The 23,093-nt window shown below is 39.2% G+C and overlaps 1 protein-coding gene across 1 annotated transcript in view; it reads left to right on the forward strand.

The window, feature by feature from the left end:
• The window catches only part of LOC122549475 (chloride channel protein C-like), a 124,148-nt gene that overhangs the window by 84,789 nt on the left and 16,266 nt on the right, over positions 1 to 23,093 (forward strand). Inside the window, exons 13-14 of the mRNA XM_043689335.1 lie at positions 15,388 to 15,567; positions 21,768 to 21,861. Coding sequence (XP_043545270.1) covers positions 15,388 to 15,567; positions 21,768 to 21,861 — 274 coding nt within the window. The remainder of the gene's footprint in view (positions 1 to 15,387; positions 15,568 to 21,767; positions 21,862 to 23,093) is intronic.

Raw genomic sequence — 23,093 nt, forward strand, 5'->3', positions numbered from 1 at the left:
TCTAAATTAGAGGAAGGCTAATTTTGACGGTATTATGCAAGAACTTTCAAAAGCTGATTGGGTGTAGATGTTCACATATAAAGGGTTGGCTGAAAAATGGGAAGCCTTCAGAAATGAGATAATGTGAGTCCGGCCACAGTATATTCCTGTTAGGGTGAAAGGAAAGGCTAGTAGGTGTAGGGAATGCTGGATGATGAGAGGAATTGAGGATTTCGTAAAGAAAAAGAAGGAAGTATATTCAGGAATAGACAGCAGAGATCGAGTGAATCCTTAGGAGTAGGAGTATACTTAAGAGGGAAATCAGGAGGGCAAAAAGGGGACATGAGATAGCTTTGGCAAATAGGGTTAAGGAGAATCAAAGGGTTTTTACAAATACATTAAGGACAAAAGGGTAACTAGGGAGTGAATTGGGCCCCTCACAGATCAGCAGCCTTTGTGTGGAGCCGCAGGAGATGAGGGAGATACTAAACGAGTATTTTGCATCAGTGTTTACTGTGGAGAAGGACATGGAAAATATAGAATGTGGGGAAATAGATGGTGACATCTTGCAAAATATCCATATTACAGAGGAGGAAGTGCTGGGTGTCTTGAAATGCATAACGGTGGATAAATCCCCAACACTTGAACAGGTGTACCCTAGAACTCTGTGGGATGTTAGGGAGGTGATTGCTGGACCCCTTGCTGAGATATTTATAATCATCAATAGTCACAGGTGAGGTGCCAGAAGACTGGAGGTTGGCTAACGTGGTTCCACAATTTAAGAAAGGTGGTAAGGACAAGCCAGGGAACTATAGGACTGGTGAGCCTGAAGTTGATGGTAGGCAAGTTGTTGGAGGGAATCCTGAGGGACAGGATTTACATGTATTTGGAACAGCAAAGACTGATTAGGGGTATTCAACAAGGCTTTGTGTGAGGAAAATCATGTCTCACAAACTTGATTGAGTTTGTTGAAAAAGTAACAAAGAGAATTGATTAGGGCAGATCTATATGGACTTCAGTAAGGTGTTTGACCAGGTTCCTCATGGGAGACTGGTTAGCAAGGTTAGAGCTCATGGAATACAGGGAGAACTAGCCTTTTGGATACAGAACTGGCTCAAAGATAGAAGACAGAGGGTGATGGTGGAGGGTTGCTTTTCAGACTGGAGGTCTGTGACCAGTGGAGTGCTAAAAGGATTGGTGCTGGGTCCACTGCTTTTTGTCATTTATATAAATGATTTGGATATGAACATAGGAGATATAGTTAGTAAGTTTTCAGATGACACCAACATTGGAGATGTAGAGGACAGCAAAGCAGGTTACCTCATGTTACAATGGGATCTTGACCAGATGGGCCAATGGGCTGAGGAGTGGCAGATGGAGATTAATTTGGATAAATGCGAGGTGCTGCATTTTGGGAAAACAAATCTTAGCAGGACTTAATGGTAAGATCCTGGGGAGTGTTGCTTAACAAAGAGATCTTGGAGTACACCTTCATAGCTCCTTGAAAGTGGAGTCACAGGTAGATAGGATAGTGAAGAAGGTGTTTGGTATGCTTTCCTTTATTGGTCAGAGCATTGAGTATAGGAGTTGGGAGGTCATGTTAGGCTGTACAGGAAATTGGTTAGGCCACTGTTGGAATATTGCATGAAATTCTGGTCTCCTTTCTCTTGGAAGGATGTTGTGAAACTTGAAAGGGTTCAGAAAAGATTCACAAGGATGTTGCCAGGGTTGGAGTATTTGAGCTATAGAAATGGCTGAAGAGGCTGGGGATATTTTCCTTGGAGCATTGAGAAGCATGAATAGGATAAATAGAAAAAGTCTTTTCCCTGGGGTGGGGGAGTCCAATACTAGTGGGCATACATTTAGGGTGAGAGGGGAAAGATATAAAAGGGACCTAAGGGGCAACTTTTTCATGCAGAGGGTGGTGCGCGTATGGAATGAGCTGCCAGAGGATGTGGTGGAGGCTGATACAATTGCAACATTTAAGAGGCATTTGGATGGGTATATGAATAGGAAGGGTTTAGAGGGATATGGGCCGGGTGCTGGCAGGTGGGACTAGATTGAGTTGGGATATCTGGTCGGCATGGATGGGTTGGACCGAAGGGTCTGTTTCCATGCTGTATATCTCTATGACTGTAAGAACTCTCTGGACTCTGACATGACCAGGTGAGGAAAGGTGAGTCAGTTTCCCTCTTTTACCACCCTCGGATCAGTTGCAACAAATGTTTTTATTTCTCATCTCAAAAGCAACTTGCAACTACATTTCAAAAGCAGTTGTGGTCAAAATTAAGGAGTCCAGTACAAAGTATTAGATAAAGAAAAAGATTATTTTTATTACACAGTAGCCTTAAAAAAAAAATAATAAGTGACATCTAAGACACACACAACTATGCTTATACAGACAGGAGAGATATGGGAATGGAGAATAAAGGCTACACAGTTTAAAGGTCATGGCTTTAAAAGTCTTTAAGGTTTTAAATTTATAAATTTATATTTAGGTTTTAAATATAAGGCCACAGTTGTTTAATTTTTGACTTGTATCTACAGAAGTGGCAGAATCTGTAGAAATCTTTAAATTCTTAGTGAATGGTTGTTTTCCTAAACTGCTTTTTCACTGAGTATTGCATTTTATAATGTTGAGGACCATCAGCTTCATGAGGAACAGTATGAGAGCATGCATTCTCAGTTCTGTTTTTAACGAGTCTATGTTTTTCTCACTACACTGCTTAAAAAAACTCCTGAAATATTGTTCAATGTACATTCTTGAATTTAGCACCCTTGTCTTTCCAAGCAACTGAAAAGAACTTAAAAATGGCACCGACCAAAGCTGAGACAGTGAGTGTTTGTGTATGTATGTGCGTGTTAGTTTAGGTTTTTTTGCACCCTTCACAATGAAGTGAGAATGAATGTCATTATACTCATTGCCTGGGGAAGTGTTAGGAGTATAGATGAGAACTCCAAGTACAGTAAACAGTTTTAACTTGTAAATCAAAAGTTAGTTTTTTAAAAAGAGGGCTGATTCTGCCAAAAGTCGCTGCAGATACAAATTATGCAGCTATTTGGAGAAACAGACACACATTGAATGTCACAGCTGAAGACAAATTGAGAATTTCAAATGACAGTCCTCGAAACGGGGAAGAAGCAAGTCAAAACAGACTAGACTGTGATCTTTTGTGACAACAGAGCTCATGAGGAGCTGACAAGCTAGTCACTTAGATTATATCCTAAACTGCAGATATATTTTCTTCTTTTTCTCTTTGAAGAATGCACAAGAGCAGGGGTTAAGAAGCCAGTTTCAACTTGATTGAATTGTGCTGGTGAGATTGTGGGGGGGGGGTGTGTGGGGAAGTGTTTGTGGGGTGGGGGGGCGGGTGCAAAGGTACACTTCTTTACTAGCCTGGATTTGAGTGTTAGCGTCTTGTGAATTATCCATTAGTCACCCATGTATTGTAACTCTCTCTCATTCCAAGTCTTAGAAGTCAGTTGGTTAGTAAGCCAGACAAAAAGAAAGCAGACAACAAAAGGACTCTGTTTCACTCTGAATACTGGAGTTCAGTCATAAATGAATGGAATCAGAACAACAGAATGTCAAACAACCTGCAAAACGAAGACTCTTGAAATGAACTGTTCAATTACTAATATCAACGTTATTGATAACCATTATTGCAAAGGCCAGAAAGTTCAACTACCTGCTCTTTGGGAGCAATTCAGAGACTGATCTGTATATTTTATTTAACTTCTATCCTTTTGGATTCCCCTTTTATTTCTAATCTGCATATTGGTATGTTGTGTTACTAATTAATCTTGCATAAACTCATTCATTCCTTGTTAAGTCTGGGACAAAGGTATTCATAAGCAAAGGGATACATTTGTTGCAACCAGCCAACATGGCCCATGAGTAACTAAAAAGGGGTTCAGTTCATCTCTCCACACCAAGGAGGTTGCTGATTTGGAACAAGTTGGAGAATCACACCCAGGATCTAGTCATAATAGTAGATCACTTCCTAACATCCACAAAGGGAGATTTGATCCACTTGAATAGCAGGTTCTCAGTAAGATACCACTGGCTATCTGCCTGCCTGATTCAGACAAGATGTCGAGGTGGCTTTGGCCCTATGAAAATTGAGCAGTCTGTAGGTCACCAATATTCGGCTTCTAATGAAACTAAAGTACCTTGTTTCTGGGTAGAGGTTGAGAGTACTTTTTTCCCACTAGGCTTTTAAACATTTAAAGGGCCACATCATCTTCAGCTGATCGGAAGTGCTGTGACCTGGCATGGAAATTGAAATCACAGAACACAAAATGTCATTCTAAAAATGCATGCATTAGAAATGCAGTGTGGAGGGGAGTGTGTTCTGGCTTTTTGGTATTCCAGAGTTCCAAGGTTCCGGTGGTTTGGTGTTCTATTGTTACTTAGTTTCAGGTCTTTAAAAGCATGTTCTAAAGTTGGTTGCAAGAAGTTGAAGATGGATTCTGAAGTTCTGGGAAAAGTGACTGAGAGACCCACAAGAACATAAGAAACTTCTGAAAGTAGCTGTAATCAGGGAGAAAAGTAGGAATCACTGGAGAAATAATGTGGAGACAGCAAGAGACAAGCACTGACAGGAGTTGAGAAAGATGCTCCAGGCAATGAATTGGTGCTGTATTCTGGCTTCATGTAGTTGGGGTTGGGAGAGGGCCTGGAAGCTATGAAGCATTGAATGCTCACCAGGAGTCAATGTGCTCCTGCTGTGCGGAAGATGAGGTTGAGTCGACAGGAGGTGAGTAAATGTGAAAATCTAATCAGTAGCATAAGTATTCTGAAAATTGATTATTCACATCACAAGTAATGGCGATTTGAATTCGTTTGATGACTTTATCTTGCTGTGACAACCACAGTAAAACTCAAAGCTTTTACATTTTATTGACAAAACTAATTTTTTTAAATCAGAAAATGACAATAGCTTCTGTTTTAAAAGTAATCTTTTGAAAGATATAGATCTGGAATGTTTGGATGGACAATAAACCTTGAACTCTGTGATCTGAATTAAAATGCAGCTCAAATCGATGGAATGGAAACTTCCTTTTGGCTGTTTCTAAAAGAGCTACAGTATGTGAAATAAATTTCATTAGCTTCAATCCAGATTTTAATTGCATTGAAACTACAAAATGAAAAATTCCTTATTGGACAATAATTGACAATCTCACCATGAGACTAGGAGGTTGCTTATGTGGGAATTGACAAAAATGTCTGTAGAAATAGGTGATGTTTTAGACTTGATGTTGAGAAGTGTCACTGGGCAAAGTGATGGTAGGTAAAGTTTTGTCCCAAATCTTGTTGCACTGTACCTAAATGATTTGGAGTGTATGGTGTTGCTACTGAGTCCCTGATAGGAAGAAGAGTGTCCTTATTCTAATGTTCATCAACAAAATGAACAAGCAGCAATCTTATTATTTTAATAGAACCTTTAACTCACTGTTAACATGTATAAAATTACTGTGTGAAAATCCCATTTTAGCAATCCCATTCTCACATCCAGCCAATGTCTCAAGCTACCAATTAGTTGAATGCACAACTCAGGCTAAATGCTAAACCCAACAACAGAATTGTAGGCTACACCTAATGATATGCTGAATATTAAAAGTTATCTCAAATGCTTAAATTAATTAGAGCAAAAATTGTTTAAAAACGTAAGTACACCCAAAAGACTGACATTACAAAACGTTCTCAGCGATCCATAAATAATCAGTATGAAAACTAATTTCTATTGCTACAGAATTGGACAAAACCAGTATGGAAACTATCAAATACCTTCTATAACCAAAGCCAACAATGTAAAATGTAAAAACAATTTAAAAGCCGTATGTTTGCGATTTATCACTATAGGCGAAACAACGCTGTAACCAAAGTTATAGCCAGGCTTATTTATTCACAACTCGGTGGTCCACCCGTGATAATATTAAATCAGTACTGTACATGGTAAGGCTAGTTTAACATGTAAATTGCTTTCAGTCCAGATAAGAGATAAACAAGGTTCACTCCGTATTTCTTCCTGAATGCCTCTATTGTTATTAGTGTGTATCAACAATGGAATAATTCAGAACCGTGCATGTTTTTAGTAAGAGGAAATTGTTCTGAACACTAGATTTCACAGGGTAAGAAGAGCAGTATCCAGTGATGTTAAAAAAAATTGGATAAGGTTAATGCAATACTGAATGTGCAAAATTATTGGGCCAAGTCTTATAGTTTCAGGCTAGGTGTCAATTTCATCAAGGATTTCTCTCCAAGAAGCTCAGTGAATTTTCTTGCTGCAGGTTATCAAATACGCCTCATTAACTACCTAGTCCTTCCTATGGTGCTCTTTTCATCTGATTCTAGTCCCATTCTACCCTCGCCAACCATGTGGCACCATGCCACTATTTGAATATCACAGAATGAACCAACATCATTAGCACACCAGTGCTATCTTTAAAAGGGAGTTGTGCACCTGGACCAGCACTGCCAGTCCACAGCTGCCCTGCATGGTTTATGAAATTTGCCCCAACCATGGCAGGGAAGGGAAAATTGGCACCCCAGTTTGCTGGCATTAAGATTGGGGTGTCCCAGTGGACAGGGTAGAGCAGAGGCAGGGCAACTGCTTCCCCAAGACAAGCAGTTGGGGCCACAGTACCAGACAAGACTAGGTGCAGGTTTGCCACCTGGGTCAGTGCTGTGTTAGCTGCCTAGAAGAAGGTATAGCATTGTAGGAAGCAGGTCAATAACCTTTTAAAAAATTTCAAAGTTTGTGAGAAGATTTGTAGCTCGGGTGCTCGTTGTTGTGGTTCTGTTCGCCGAGCTGGGAATTTGTGTTGCAGACGTTTCGTCCCCTGTCTAGGTGACATCCTCAGTGCTTGGCAGCCTCCTGTGAAGCGCTTCTGTGATGTTTCCTCCGGTATTTATAGTGGTTTGTCTCTGCCACTTCCGGTTGTCAGTTCCAGCTGTCCGTTGCAGTGGTCGGTATATTGGGTCCAGGTTGATGTGCTTATTGCTTGAATCTGTGGATGAATGCCATGCCTCTAGGAATTCCCTGGTTGTTCTGTTTGGCTTGTCCTATAATAGGGGAGGAAGTGAGGTCTGCAGATGCTGGAGATCAGAGCTGAAAATGTGTTGCTGGAAAAGCGCAGCAGGTCAGGCAGCATCCAGGGAATAGGAGAATCGACGTTTCGGGCTTATGCTCCCTGGATGCTGCCTGACCTGCTGCGCTTTTCCAGCAACACATTGTCCTATAATAGTAGTGTTGTCCCAGTCAAACTCATGTTGCTTGTCATCTGCATGTGTGGCTACTAAGGATAGCTGGTCGTGTCGTTTCGTGGCTAGTTGGTGTTCATGGATGCGGATCGTTAGCTGTCTTCCTGTTTGTCCTATGTAGTGTTTTGTGCAGTCCTTGCATGGGATTTTGTACACTATATTGGTTTTGCTCATGCTGGGTATCGGGTCCTTTAAAAGAGTTAAAAATCACACAACACCAGGCTATAGTCCAACAGGTTTATTTGAAAGTACGAGCTTTCGGATGGCTTTTAAAAGAGGGCTTCTTGAAAGTGCACTATCAGTAAGCTCTGTACGCACAAAATGGAGAGATCATAGCCAAAGTGAGAGAGAGCCTGAGTGAGTATATAGTTTTGGGAATTTGGAGGCAGCATGGGAATTTGATGAAGAGGGGAAGAAGTGCTTTTTACTATTTTTTGGCTCATAGTTTGTAAGGTTTTTTTAATAGGATAATTTGAAGCCCAGGATCAGGGCTCAACACAAAGAGTGACTTCACATGTAAAACACAAATTCATTGGTTGATGATACTACTCTGAGAAAGTGAGGACTGCAGATGCTTGAGATCAGAGTCGAGAGTGTGGTGCTGGAAACTCACAGCAGGTCACACAGCATTGTGGAGCAGGAAAATCAACGTTTCGGGAATCCTGATGAAGAGCTTCGGCCCAAAATGTCAATTCTCCTGCTCCTCTGATGCTGCCTGACCTGCTGTGCTTTTCCAACACCACACTCTCCACGACTGGTGATACTATTAATTTGACAATAGGTTACTTTACTTGCAGATTAAAAGTAAATAGGGAAAATATTTACACGTTACAAACTAAAAGACCATTACAAAATTTTATAAAATCAAATTAAGTGCTAAGTGATTAAAATAGAGATGTAGGACCAGGTAATGTGTTGTACCTGCATGATGTCGGAGCTGGTGGGCCCCATTGTGAGTCATAGAGACCATTGCTTGATGAACCGGAGGCTGAGCATTTAACACTGTGACAGATCAGGGAGGGGGAGCATTCCCTTGAGGCTATGTTTTAGGAGGCAGTCACACCCCTTGGATTAAATGCCTTGAACTTGGTCAATGGTCAGAATCAGGAGATGTAACTGTGAGTGAGGCAAGTAGATGGATCCAGAAGGAAGTGCAAAAGGAGCCTCAGCCCTTGAGATTCCTTCTTCCTGTGTGGACAAGATTGGGGGTTGTAAGAAGGATGAGTGAACTGACTATAGCACCACGATACAGGGAGCCATTCAAGACGAGAGAGAAAAGCGACATGTAGTTGTAATTGGGGACAATATAGTCAGGGAATAGACACTGTTCTTTGTGGCCAGGATCTAGAGTCCCAAAGGCTGTGTTGCTTACCTGATGCCCAGGTTCAGGGTATCTCCTTTGTGCTGTAGAAGATCTTGGAGTGGAAGGGAAAAGATCCAGCTGTTGTGGTCCACGTAAGTATCAATGATACAGGCAGATGGAGGAAAGAGACTCTGCTAAGGGAACCAGCAGGGGCGAAATTAAAAAGCAGAACCAAAAAGGTGGTAATGTCCAGATTACTACCTGAGCCATGAGCAAATTGGCACTAGTCAGTAAGACTAAAGGGGTAAATATGTGGCTTGAAAGATATGTATGGGGAGAAAGAAAGGCTCTCACTTTTGCCTACAACATCTTGCCTCATTTGCTGTCACCTACCTTAATTCTGCATGCCCTCTCTGGTCTCCTTGTTATAGAAAAGATGTTGTTAAACTTGAAAGGATGCAGAAAAGATTTATAAGGATGCTGTCAGGGTTGGAGGAATTGATCCATAGGGAAAGGCTGAGTAGGCTGGGGCTATTTTCCCTGGTGTGTTGGAGGCTGAGGGGTGACTTTACAGAGGTTTATAAAACCATGAGGGGCATGGAAAGGGTGACTAGCCAAGGTCTTTTTTCCCAAGATAGGGGATTCCAAAACTAGCAGGCATAGGTGAGAGGGGATCTGAGGGGCAAATTTTTCATGCAGAGGGTGGTGCGTGTGTGGAATGAACTGCCAGAGGAAGTGGTGGAGGCTGATACAACTGCAACATTTAATAGGCATCTAGATGGGTATATGAATAGGAAGGGTTTAGAGGGATATGGGCCAAATGCTGGCAATTGGGACTAGATTAATTTAGGATATTTGGTCAGCAGGGACAATTTGGACTGAAGAGTCTGTTTCTGTGCTGTACATCTCTATAACTCTGCTAACTTGCTTGGAAAACCTCCCTCCTGCTCCAAAAGTATCAACTGTGCCTCCCACTTTCATCTCCCTTATTGCCTGCCCTTCTCTCATTCCAGGAGGAAAATAACCCATAACAGATAGAAACAGTCAAGATGGGTAGTGCAATGTTCGACATTTGGATTTTCACTCTTGTAAAGACTGTCCGGAGCAGCTGCCCTGACTCTGACTGTCCTGAGCAGCTGACTGACTTTGTCCATACCCCTGGACTGGATATGAGGGCTGCCCATGGCTTCCTGTGTAGGGACTCTCTGAGAGAAGGCTATCCTACTTGACACTGCTGCCATGACACATTTCCTGGGGGTCTGTGTTAAATGGCATTGGGTTACAGCATTACTTTAAGTATGGTTTCATCAGCTGAGAGGTAAGGTGCAAAAAGACAAAGTAAGGCAGGTATGCTGTGAGCTTCCAGGGAGCCTCCAAATTAGTGACAGTTGATAGACTGAGTGAGCTGTCCAGAGATGCAGCCTGGTCCAGTCTGTGGTGGGTGAGTGGGTCCTTAATGTCCTTGCTGTATCATTATAGTGATGAATCAGTATAACCCTACATGCAGCATTGAAATGCAGAAGCGACCTGTAAGTGGATTGACGGTTTGCCAAAAGGGCTCTTAAATGCTGGCACGTATCAGTTGCCAATGTCTGTGGACTGGATCAATTTGGATGGTTATATGTAGTCAGTATCTGAGTGTAAGTTTGCTCACTGAGCTGGGAGGTTTGTTTTGAGATGTTTCTAGGTAACATCATCAGTGAGCCTCCAGTGAAGCACTGGTGGTATGGCCTGCTTTTTGTTTATATGTTTAGGTTTCCTTGGGTTGTGATATTATTTCCTGTTCTTTTTCTCCAAGTCAATGTGTTTGTTGATAGAGTTCTGGTTGGTTTGCTATGCTTCTAGGAATTCTTGCATGTGTCTTTGTTTGGCTTGTCCTAGGATAGATGTGTTGGCCCAGTCAAAGTGGTGTCCTTCCTTATCTGTATGTAAGAATGCTGGTGATAGTGGGAGCCTCAGCTGTCTTTTTGCAGCTAGTTGATGTTTATGCATATTGGTGGCTAGTTTTTCTACCTGTTTGTTCTAATGTAGTGTTTACAGATGAGGAAGGACACCACTTCGACTGGGACAACGTATCCATCCTAGGACAAGCCAAACAAAAACATGCACGAGAATTCCTAGAAGCATGGCACGCCAACCAGAACTTTATTAACAAATACATTGACTTGAATCTCGTTTACCACCTCCGGAAAAAAAACAGGAACTGACATCACTACAGGCAATGACATCACCGACCCAAGGAACCCTAAATGTGTAAATAAAAAGCGGGCCATAGCACCAGTGCTTCACCGGAGGCTCACTGGTGATGTTACCTAATATAGTGATGAAAAACCTGAAAATGAACCCACCAGCTCAGTGAGCAAACTTACATCCAGAACCTCAACCTGAGCTGCGAATCTTCTCAAAACTCAGTAGCCAGCAGCTATGGATCATGCCTTGATATGTTGGTGCTAGGTGTCCAACATGGAGACCCTTTAGAACAGGTGGTAAAATGAAGTTGCCATACACCTCTGACTTCTGTGTTAGGAATTCTCAGCGTCAAATTTACCTCATGGCAGGTGGTACCACAGAAAACTGCATATCAATGAGACTGTAAGTAATCTAATCTACTGCAAGATGTGTGGTCAGTAAGGTCATTAATAATCTCCATTAATAGGTAGCACTCCACTAGAGGGAATCTCAGCTCAAAGCCATGAACTTAGTTAAAAAATGCAGAGGTGTTCCCAACATTGACAAAGACCTTGATCACTTCTCACATGATTCTGTCATATCTCACCACCATAGCTCATGTCTATCAATCAGGCCATGTAACATTTTGTCCATTTAGTTTAAAGAGTTATGCAATCTCAATTAATGGGCTGAATTTTCCCAAGATTTGATAATGTTAATATTGCGGAATGTTGTAGTGCATCTCTCAAAATGAGCCCTGATGAATTTTCTCACCCAATTCTCCACTGTTAACCTCATCAATTCTTGCAACCACCCTTAACAAGGTTAGTCTTGTGGAATCTTACATTCAGCAGTGGTGTAAGTGCAGCTGGTGTTGGCACCTTAAAGAATTCATGTGATGGCTACCATATTTAAACCCCAGTTGTGTGCCATTTCAAATACTACCAGTCTAGTCTGAAGTAGTACCCAGGTGAGGACAGCATTCACAATCCAGAGGATTGCCCACCAATGGTACAAGAAATGGCATTCTGCGCTCCCCAAGGGTCAGAGCCACCAATTGTTCTTTCCGACCTCACACTCTAAGTCTCCCAATAAGATTCACCATTTTGCAGATGATACAAAAGCAGGTGGAAAGGCAATTTGCAAAAGAGATACAAACATTTTACAGAAAGATATTGATAGGTTAAGTAAATGGGCAAAAGGTTGGCAAATGGCACATCATGTGGGAAAATGTGACGTTGTTAATTTTGGAAGGCTGAACAAAAGAACCAAGTAATATTGAATGGAGAAAAGCTGCAACACAAAGGGACTTGTGGTATTTGTGCATGAAACACAAAAAGCTAACACACAGTTGCAGCAGGTAAGCAGGAAAGCTAATGGAATGTTGTCCCTTATTTCAAGATGATTGGAGGATAAGAGTAGGTAAGTCTTACTGCAACTATACAAGGTATTGGTGAGACCATGTCTGGAGGACTGTGAGCAGTTGTCTCCGTATTTAAGAAAGGATATTGTTTAATGGGAGGCAATTCAGAGAAGGTACATTATGATGATCCTCACTGATCATGACCATAAATCTAAGGCAAGGTGAGAATCTTAAGTGGACACATTGGATAGTTTTTTTTATCTGTGTCGAGAATCTCATTTTTTCATTCTTGGGTATTTTCCCAACATTTAAAAAATTTTCAAAGATGCTCAGAGGCTGGGAAAATTCCACCATTGAGTGTCTGAATAAACGTTCAAAATATCCAATATGCTAGAGCTCGGTTTCAAATATCCTACATAAAAAAAGAGTTTGGGGTGAGTTTCACAGTTTGTGACACAAAACAACAATTTTTTGAGGGTCTGATCTTAAGCATGGTCAATGAAAATGCACACTGGACAACTGGGTAAGAAGGTTAGCATTAAGCTGCTGATGTTTCATTATGTTCTATACTAGTAAATCAGCAGAACTGTGAATCAGTTTCATTGACCTTGCTGCCTGATTCTCTAATCTGCATTCTAATCAAACAAGAACGTACATCTAAAGTGGAAACTTGAAACATTTACTCTTTGAAAGTCAAGTTTATGTTCAGTTTCTAATCAGTGGGATTCTTGATTATTATTCAGACATCCACAGATCCATGAAACCTTTGAATTTATGTTAAATGTTGGGGTTAAAAATAATGAAATTTAAAACAAAAATGCAATTGTAACCCTGAAACTGCCTCCTCTTAGTCTTTTGTGTTCACCACTGTTCTTTCACTTCATATTGCTACAAAAATCCGGACATGTTCTCAAAATTGTAAAAGATCTTTCTCAACACTGATGTTTCCAAGTTAGATTTGAAATGGTGAAAATGGGCACATAACTTCCATCCATTGACTAACTCAGTAGGTGTGAAATTGGGCTTGGGAATGAGGTCTAGTGAATCCTGCATCACCCTTTTAAGAGACATTTTGAATGTAAAGTCCTTTCAATTTTCTTTATTGTTGATACCATCTAGGTGTAGAGAGGTATTTGACATAGCTGAAAATGTGTTGCTGAAAAGTGCAGCAGGTCAGCCCTTCTTCAGGAATCATGCCCGAAACGTCGATTCTCCTGCTCCTTGGATGCTGCCTGACCTGCTGTGCTTTTCCAGCAACACATTTTCAGCTCTGATCTCCAGCATCTGCAGTCCTCACTTTCTCCAAGTATATGACATTCTCTATTATTTCAAAAACTAAGAAAAATCATATGTGCCTGTGGTTGACATTGAACTGCTTTCAGCATTTAAAATGAGATTTTAAAGTAGGAAAAATTGCCACATTTTCAGCCAGTCAAAACCAAGATGAATATACTACCATGGTTTTGTAAAAGTTTGTTCAGGAATTACAGGTGAATTAATCAGGCAAATTTGATATTTATGAATAACATTGTCTGTTGATATCTAGGGAAGAAAATCACGTGCATTCTAACCAATTCTTCTATCCTTATTTTGGAAGGATGGATGGCATTTCTTTCCTGGATCATACTGCCTTGGCATTTAGTTGGAATAAAACAATTATCCACATTTGATCTAAAATTCACCTGTTTGAGTATACAGGTAGCTCTGTTGGCAAATGTGATCATCAGGCCAGCTGTACACATAAGAGGATAGTGCAGGGTCATGTTTTGCTAAAATTACTTCTGCCAGTACTCCTGGTGGGAAGTGACTTCAGCTTCTCAGCAAACATTTTATTGATAATGAAATCAACATGGGAACTTGACATTAGAAACATAATTTAAAAATCTGTGTTGGTAATCATTTTGGATGGTTATGCTTGATGCTAAACTGCTAAGTTGACAAATGAACAGTCTATCTTTGAATATGCAGCAAAGTTAAAACAGTGTTAAGAAAATATAAATTTTAGAAGCTTTTGATCAGTATTCAGAACAAAAGGATATTTGAATATATATATATATGTTAGGTTACTTTATTCCGAATATAACTTCACATACTAATTGTGTATAACCAAGCTTGTTGGAAATCAGAGAACAGGAAACAAATGCCGATGGTAATTCAAAGTCATCAAGATATCATAGTGAGATGTTATTGTTCTTAAATACATTTGAGATAGTTCAGGTGATAAAATCAGCAAAAATAAGGATCATAATCTTCCAATAATAGTGTACTTCCTATTAAAGTTTTCGGCCATTCCGAACATGTGTATACTTTGAAAGCTTGGATAAAGGTTCTTAATCATTATAAGTTGTGGCAGTCCATGCTAGTATGCAAAACTTTTGCTAACAATTTCATGTTTAGATGTCTCTGCAGATAAATTGAGTCTCCTTACGTATTAACTTCAGTGAAACATATTGGGTAACCTTATTTTTTCAACTAGTGCAAACATTGATTAAAAAAAGTAGCAAGTTATAATCTCTTAATTAATGGAAGTGTCCAATATTCTTCTCTTCAATAAAGCACTATCAATTATCTTTTTTGCCATCATTATGCTCAGAAATAGAGAGTGGCTATCACTACTCAATTTAACAAGGGTTCCCAAGGTGGAAGTCAGAACCCCAAGTGCGGTCATGAGCTAAAATTCTGAAGTTGGAACTCCAAGGGAATGATGGCTGCTGTAGATCTGAGTTATGCAGCCATTCTTCTGCTCTAAGCAGCTCTTGTTCATACAGCTATTTCCTTCACATGCACCGCTCCACTCTCTTTGCTTCTGCCTTGCCCTTGGTCTCAATTATTTTCACTGAGGGGGTCTCAATAATCTTCAGATCTCAAAATAAGGTCACAGTGGGGAATTGTTTGGGAAGCACTGGTCTAGAACAATCTGTCAAAACCCATAATAAGTAAAAGAAAAATGGAATTGTTTATTCCCGTCATGTGACATTGTTCAGTTAACAGTAGGCAAGTGTTATCAAGCTTAATTGTTACATTTTCAAATTATAATTTATAGTTGTGATATGCACATGGATAACTTGAAAACCAATCGAGTGGACATTGACTTAGCAATGGAGAAAGCACAGATCTTACAAAGTTGTTTTTAACTGATTAAGCTGAACGAATATAAATGTTCCTATTAAAGGCTGGAGTCAAGATTGTATTAAATTATTCAAATCATTTAAGGTTTCTTTTATACAAACAATAACCACATGAGAAACGTTTTTCATGGCAATAGGATTGCTTAATCATACCTAATGTTGTCCTTCATTCCCACAGTCTGAATTTAGAATTATTTACAGTGAAAGATGTCATGGAATGCCAAGTAAAGGTCCTCCATCTGAGGGAAAAGGTCTCTTCCCTGGCTGCACTTCTCTTGGAGACAAAACATGGTGGATTCCCTGTGGTTTATCACATGGAACCATTCCATGAGGAAGTCTTCATAGGAAGCATCACCAGGTGAGCAATTTGTGTGTACAAATCCCAGTGCTTTTGTTACTTAGTAATATGGATGAAAGTTAATGAATTGTACAGACCTAAATAATTTTGCATCTTTGAACAATAAGAAATCACTGAGCAACTGGTGGTAGTATCCATTGTGTCAAAACTGTTGGAACAGACAGTTTTAAAATGGTGCATGAGGAAATCTAAATTCAAATCATATTGGCTGGAAACAAACACTATTCAAATTTAATTAATTGAGCCAGTACCTTCTGAGTTCTCACTAATATGTACAAGGAGCTGGTCAATGTTCCCTCAGCGTTTTGCATAAAAGGAATTTCAGTGGGCATAAGGACAAATGGGAATCATTTTCTGCTTATGCTGAACTAAGAAAGTACATTACTGTTGGCCAAGACATTCAATGTTATTTGTTTGAAAATGTCAAAATATATATTCCTGGACTTACTACATTGCCAGCTGGAGAAGAATGGTCTAAGAGAATCCAACAAAGAAAGTAAAAACAGAAATAAAAAAGTTAAGATGCATTATGTGTCATTGGTCTCAAAGTCTGTCAGCTGTGTTTGAAACTCAAATCCATTTTAATTTATTCGGTTGTGTTGTCATACTTGGTGTGCAGTTGATATTAGAATTGGTGAAGTTAACAGTAGATAATCATTAGTCATTTGGCCTGACTCTCAACCTGAAAACATTTCTATGCTTTTCTTTGAAATGCTTCCTTAATTTTGCTGTTCATTCTGTGATTTCTTCTTGCTACTTAACAATTTTAACTGAGACTCTAAGTGAATTACTACTTCACACTCATCTGTGAATGACATCAGGTGATCTTGACGACAATTTGAAGTTCTCCCCTTGGGAGAAAAAAATGCTCATATTAATATAACATCTTGGTATGCCATTGGAATGTCTCAAATTACTTCCACAATAAATTCTTTTTTTTTTGTTTTGATGAATTTTGATTGTTGTTCATTAGGGAATAAAGACATGGTTCTATACAAACAATTCCTTGCTAAGGTGAATGGTGCTATTTAGTGAAAGTAAAACACAATTCAGGATACCAAAAGAACCTCTGCTGTTCAAGTTATTCCATGGGATCTTTAATGTTGAGATAGATGGGCCATTAGTCTCTTCTGAAGGTTTTCCTTCCCTTTCAGTGAAATGTTGAAATATAGTGGGGGAATTGTATGGAGATGGTGGGTACCTTTGCTAATGGTTGGAGTGCTGATGAGAGACCTATATAGTTTCCTTGGACAAAGCCTGCCAAACTATGAAAAAATCAAGTAATCAACAGGCTACCAAGGGCTTTTCATTGAATCATGGCCAAAGGGATGGCAAATCCCACTCACTAAGAGCTGTAAGCCAATCAGAGGCTGGCAACTCCACTATTCAGTATAGGCACCCAGGGCGTCTGTGGCTGCTACCAAAATGCTATCCACTAAGGCCCAGGATCATGTCATGACTGAGGCCAGAGATGAATATCGTGGAAGAGGTTGTGTGTGGTTGGGAGCACTATGGAGAGGGCAGTAGTGGAGTTGTCGCAAGTGCAGGGGTATGACTATCATAGAGCCCCTGTTCCGACGCTAGGTTCCTCATTCATGCATTGAATGCTTTGGAATGAAGGATTTCCTCAGGAGACCACAAGCAACCTCAACATGTTAGCTTGCCATACTCATTGCATATATAGTCCCCTGTTCATTGTTGTGTTAATATCAACAGTGTGGAGTTGAAGCCTTTTAAGTGGGCACTATTTAACTATTTAAAGGCTTCAAATAATAGCAGGGCACTTGTTCCAAGTAATCAAGTAAAGGAAAGTTGGAGGAAGAGTTTATGGAAGGAGAGAGCGAAAGAGGGAGAGACCCTCTCTCATGGTGGTCTTACCTGCCAAAGTTGAGGGACTCAGTGAGGAGAACATGCAGCAACAGAGTTGGAGGGAGCTCCAGGCATTGGGACAGCAGTGATCTTAAGGCCAACAAGGTTTCTTGACAATAAGGGAATAAGTGAATACAGGGATAGTTAATTAAAAAAAGGAAAAAAATAAATTTTCACCAGGAACTTGCTGAATAGAGGAACAGGTTCACTGAGTTATATCATTTGATTCTATTGCTTCTGTTTTGTTGTCTTAGCAGCTATCATCTTTAGATATCCGATTTGTTATATTGAGGTCCCCATTGTTGAAGCATGCAAAGGAGGGTTATAAAAGAACATTCAAGTTATCAGCAGGAGATTCAGCCCATCAAGACCGGTCTACTGTTTAGCAATGTCATCACTGAACTGATTGTAAACTTAAATCCACATTCTAGCCATCCCCGATAACCTTTCACCTTCTTGCTATATAATTATCTACCTCTTTTCCAGAAATATTCTCTGCTTCCACTTTTCTAGGAAGAGAGATTCAAAGACTCAAATGATCCAGGAATAATCTTCTAAGAGAAGCTTTTTGCCTCATCTCCCTTTCAAATGGGTGATTCCTGATTTTTTAAAGTGACCCCTTGATCTAGACTCTCCCATAAGTGACAATATCCTCTCCATATTTATCCTGTCAAGAGTTCTCCGGATCTTGTACATTCAATCAAGTTGCCTCCTCCTCTCTTAAACTCCAGGGTCTAAAAGCCTAGCCTTTCCAATCTTTCCTCAAAAGACAACTCCCCCTTTCCAGGTATGGGTCTAATAGTCCTTCTGCAATGTGTGTTTTTTTGTAAATATGGCTGTTAATACTGTGCACAATACATCAGATATGGTCTCACTTGTGTCGTAATTGAAGCATAACTCTACTATTCAACTCTCCTCCTGATAAATGATAACATCCTATAAGCTTTCTGAGTTATTTTTTGTACCTGCATAATAACTTTATATGAGCTATGTAGAGGAAAGCTAGATCTGCTGGCATCTCAGAACTTGACGATCTCTCACCATTTAAATAATATACTTCTCTTTATTCTTCCTCCCAAATGGACAACTTCACATTTTCCCACATTATCCTCCATTTTCCAACCTTCGCTTTCTCACTGTCTTAAAATTAACCTTAACTTTTGACTTTTATGTCACGTCCTTGTATCGTCTTCACAACTTATGCTGTGCTGTTGTCAGCAAATTCACCAATTGTACTTTCCATCCCTTCATCTTTGTCATTTATATATATTTAAACTGTTAAGGTGTCAAAACCATTTTGCCAACCTGAAGGTGACCCATTTACACTTGGTCTCTGCTTCTTGTTAGCTGGTCACTCTTCCATCCATGCCAATATGCTACACCTTCACCACGAACTTTTATTTTCTGCGATAAACTTTGCAATGGCCCCTTATCAAATGCCCAACGGAAATCTAAGTGCAATACATCCATTTGAGGAGGTAACATGTGTTACCTCCTCAAAGAACTCCAACAGATTGTCAAAAATAATTTCCCTTTTAAAAAATCCAAGTTGACACTGCCTGTTTACTGTGAACTAATCCAAATGCCCTGATATAACTTCTTTCATTATAGCTTCTATCATTTTCCTGTGATAGATGTGAAGCTAATTGGACTGCATTTTCCTGCTTTCTCTGCATCAATTATTTCACTAGCCATTTATTTTAAAACCCTAGAAAGAAGTATATTAGGACCTGAGCACTTGTCAGTCTAATAATTTACTCAGAACCATTTTACTGTGTGATTTTCTTAAGTTCCTCCCTCCCTTCCATTTCATGATTTATTGCTTCTGGAATGTTATTGAAATCCACTATAGTGATGTGAACTACTTGTTCAATTTATTTGCTGTTTCCTTAGTTCCCATTATTAGTCCTGTAGAGTCATCTTATATCACACCAATGTTTCCTTTGTTAACTACTCTTTTTCTCTAAATATTTATGGAAACTTCTGCTATCTCTTTTTAAACTTCTGGCTAGCTTTCTCTCACTCTATGATTTTTCCCTCTATGTTAATTTTTTTGTCATTCATCACTGCTTTTGTTACATTGTTTCCAATCTCTTTTGATGTTCCAACAATCTTTGCTGAATTATAAGCTTCTTATAAAACTTTATGCTACCTTTAACATTTTAGTTAACCATAGATGAATATATTCATTGGAAATTTTCTTGCCTATTGGCATGTATCTAATCTGTATCTTCTGAAATATCCCCTAACTGTCTGCCACTGAAACTTCATTGGCCTATCCTATTCTTCAACATTATTTGTCAATTCACTTTAGCTAGCTCGGTTTTCATGTCATGATAATTACTGTTAACTAAATTTCAGACCCACTCTCATTTCCCTCAAGCTGAATTCAATCATATTATGGTGCCAAGGGACACCTTCACTTACAGATCATTAACTAATGCCATCCCATTGTACAATACTGGACCTAGCATAACCTGCTTCCTGATTTGCTTCAGAACAGGCTGTCTAAGAATTTATTCTGAAAACATTTAATTTACCCTTCATTCAGGCTCCCTTTGCCCATTTGACTTTTCTAGTTTATATGTAAATTACAATGTCCCATAATTCTCACCATGTATTTCTAACAAGGGCTCATTATTTCTTTGTACTCTAGCTACGCTGTGGTTACTTTTTAGGAGCCTTGCGCACCACTCCCAAAAGTGACTTCTTTATATTTCTCATTTCTACCCAAATTGTTTCCACATTTTGTTTTCCTGAACTTTGGAAGTCAGAATACCATCAGTAACTAACAGAGACATCCTGTCATCTTTTCCTACTTTCCTGTCATTCCTAAATATCATGCACCTTCAAGCTTCAAAATTCAGGTCCCGATCTATTTCATCATACAGCCATATGTCTCTAATGGCTACTAGATCATATTTATTCATTTCTGTTTGCACTCATGGTTCATGTTTTGTTTGAATACTATATGCATTCTGATATACAACATTTAGTTTTATCCTTTTCCTCTTTTTGCAAATTCTAGTCGTAACTGTTGGTTGACTCTTAAATTTGTATACTCTATACCTTCCTATCATGGTCAGTTTGTCATTTTCCATATTAATACATTTCTCTGTGCCCTCGATTCTACTCTTTGATTTACCACACCTTCCCAAATTTGATCCCTCGACCCCACTGTTTAGTCTAAGATCCTCTCTGCTTCCTTAGCAATTTAATTGGCAAGCAACACTGGTTCCAGCACAGTTCAGATGGAGACTATCCCATCGGTATACGTACTACACTTCTAGTGCTGGTGCCAATGGCTCCTTCAGGTACAGCTTTTCCCCAGCCATTATTAGATTGATGAATGGACTGTCTAGCCTCAAATAAAGCTGATCTTGGCTAGTGCACGCCCTGTGCAATGTAACCTGTATGCCTCTAAATCTTTTTACAACCTCTGATCTGTACATCCTTGCTTACTATGTGCTGCCTGTACTGTTCAGAAACAAAGCTTTTCGCTGTACTTCACCAGTTGTGCCATTCTTAGTATGTTCGAAGGAATTACTTCTTTATTGTATGCAACTGTATATTTAGTTGTGTTTTTTTCTTTATTTTAGCATTTTCGCTAGTTACTATACTACATTGAACCTTAAGAATAGAATAAACCTCCATCACTTACCAGATGCTCAGCAAGTAACTAACTTCTTCTCCTGTAGAAGAGCAAAAATCATTCCCCAGAGATTGGCAAAAGTTTAAGTAAAAGTAATAGAACACCTCTTTCCATTCTTTCACTTAAGTCCCTGAATCACTTAACTCTGGCATTCTATGTAAGTTGCACTCAAGTGGCACTAAGTTTGCTAGTTTTATGAGCTCCTAACACAAAATTCTGATCTGATTCATTTAATGAGGATCCAGTTTTGGCTGGTTCTTAATTAAAGTGCTCTTTCACTAGAAAGTTTTTTAAAAAAAGCTTTGTGTAAATCTAAATTGTAGATTTCAGTTTAGCATCAATTGTAAACTTAATTAGATTTATTTAAAATTAAAATTTGGACTTTCTTACCCAACAATTGCTTGCACTCCATCCTAGGTCAATTTTTTAATTAACTTGTACAACACCTGATATGGGGTGCTTGGTGCTCATACTAGTTGCAAATAAATCTTCCATTCTGTAACGGGAGCATCCATTCAATTTGGTGTGAATGATAAACAAAAAAATTCTGATAAATGTCTACTCCAGATTCATTTACCCATCTTTTCACTTTACAAATGTTAATGGCTCAAGCATTTGCTATTTGTTTAAGTTCCCGGTGTTGAATTTTCAGCCACGTTTTTACTTATTTTGTGAATAGGTTAGAACTTTGTCGAATCTTGGAAAATGAAATGCTATTTGAAATACAAAACGATGACAGCTGCAAACAACATTCTCAGATGAGCTACAATGAGGTAAGATAACCTGAAGTGATTTGACAAAGTAATAACACTCATCGTTTCCAGTGCCTATTCATCTAATCAACTCACCTATTTGATGCCTTAATTGTAACTCCAGGATCATATTTATATCTAGATGACCAATGTACCACTTGTTGCAGGCAGCAAGTAGTAGGAAATCATGCAGCCTAAGTATTACGTACTAATTTCAGGAATATGATTGGATTGGATCCAGGTCACCCTGTAGGATTAATTTGGAAAATTTGGAATCTTGGGGGGCATACCGTGATGTGAGCAAAATACCACCACCACAAGCTTTAACAATTTTTATCGATGTGATAGTTGGCATAACAATAGATACTGACTGTACTCCTTAGGTTTTACCATGCATCTGTGGTAGTAGCTTTCTGTCTTTGCACTCTATCAAGCTCAATACTTTGTGAGAACTGAGAATTGTCATGAGCTTTTTAAATGAGAAATCCAGCTTCTATTTGAATCTCAACAAGCCAGCTGATAAATGATCTCAGCTACAATATTATTTTCAGAAAGACAATAGGAAACAGAGAGATTACAATCTATTACACTTGTCTTTTAAATTACATAGTGCTGACAAAGGAAATAAGAGTACTACATGCCTTTAGTGACATATAATACTGTCAATATGGAAGATAATGTGAATTGAGGAGAACACATAGTTGCAAATCTACAGCTGGCCTGAAGGGGTCTGCTAATAGCAAGTTCTGGGCTACTGTTTTGAAATGTTTCAGTCTGTTAAAAGTAAGCATGTTTTCAATAGCAATTGAATTTGTATGTTAGAGGATAAATTACTTGATCTATAAATAAAACTATATTCTTAAATGGCTGAGCAATTGCATTGACCTGTGGCTTACAGTGCACCATTCACTGTATCCTGACCAAACGGTTAGAATTACTGTTTTATATGCTGTTGCATTGTTTTGGAACTTGGGGGGAAAAAAAGTCAAAACAACAGCAGTTTTAAAAGGGAGAAGAACAGACAAAGGAAGCACATAGTGAGGAAAGTGCAAGAGAAGAGAGAACCTGCACAGTTATTGCCTTTGCTGTTTTTGAATTCATGTATCGCTGGACATTGGAGTGCATCTGGGAAAATTAACAAATAGTGAAATTCACAACTAATCTTGGAGGAACCTGTTTGGGCAAAGTTCACAACACAGAACCAGATAAGTTAATCGTTGTTTTAAATTTGTCCAATAGAAAGGCTACAGTAA

Source organism: Chiloscyllium plagiosum, chromosome 4 (assembly GCF_004010195.1).
Source record: "Chiloscyllium plagiosum isolate BGI_BamShark_2017 chromosome 4, ASM401019v2, whole genome shotgun sequence".
Taxonomy (NCBI): domain Eukaryota; kingdom Metazoa; phylum Chordata; class Chondrichthyes; order Orectolobiformes; family Hemiscylliidae; genus Chiloscyllium; species Chiloscyllium plagiosum.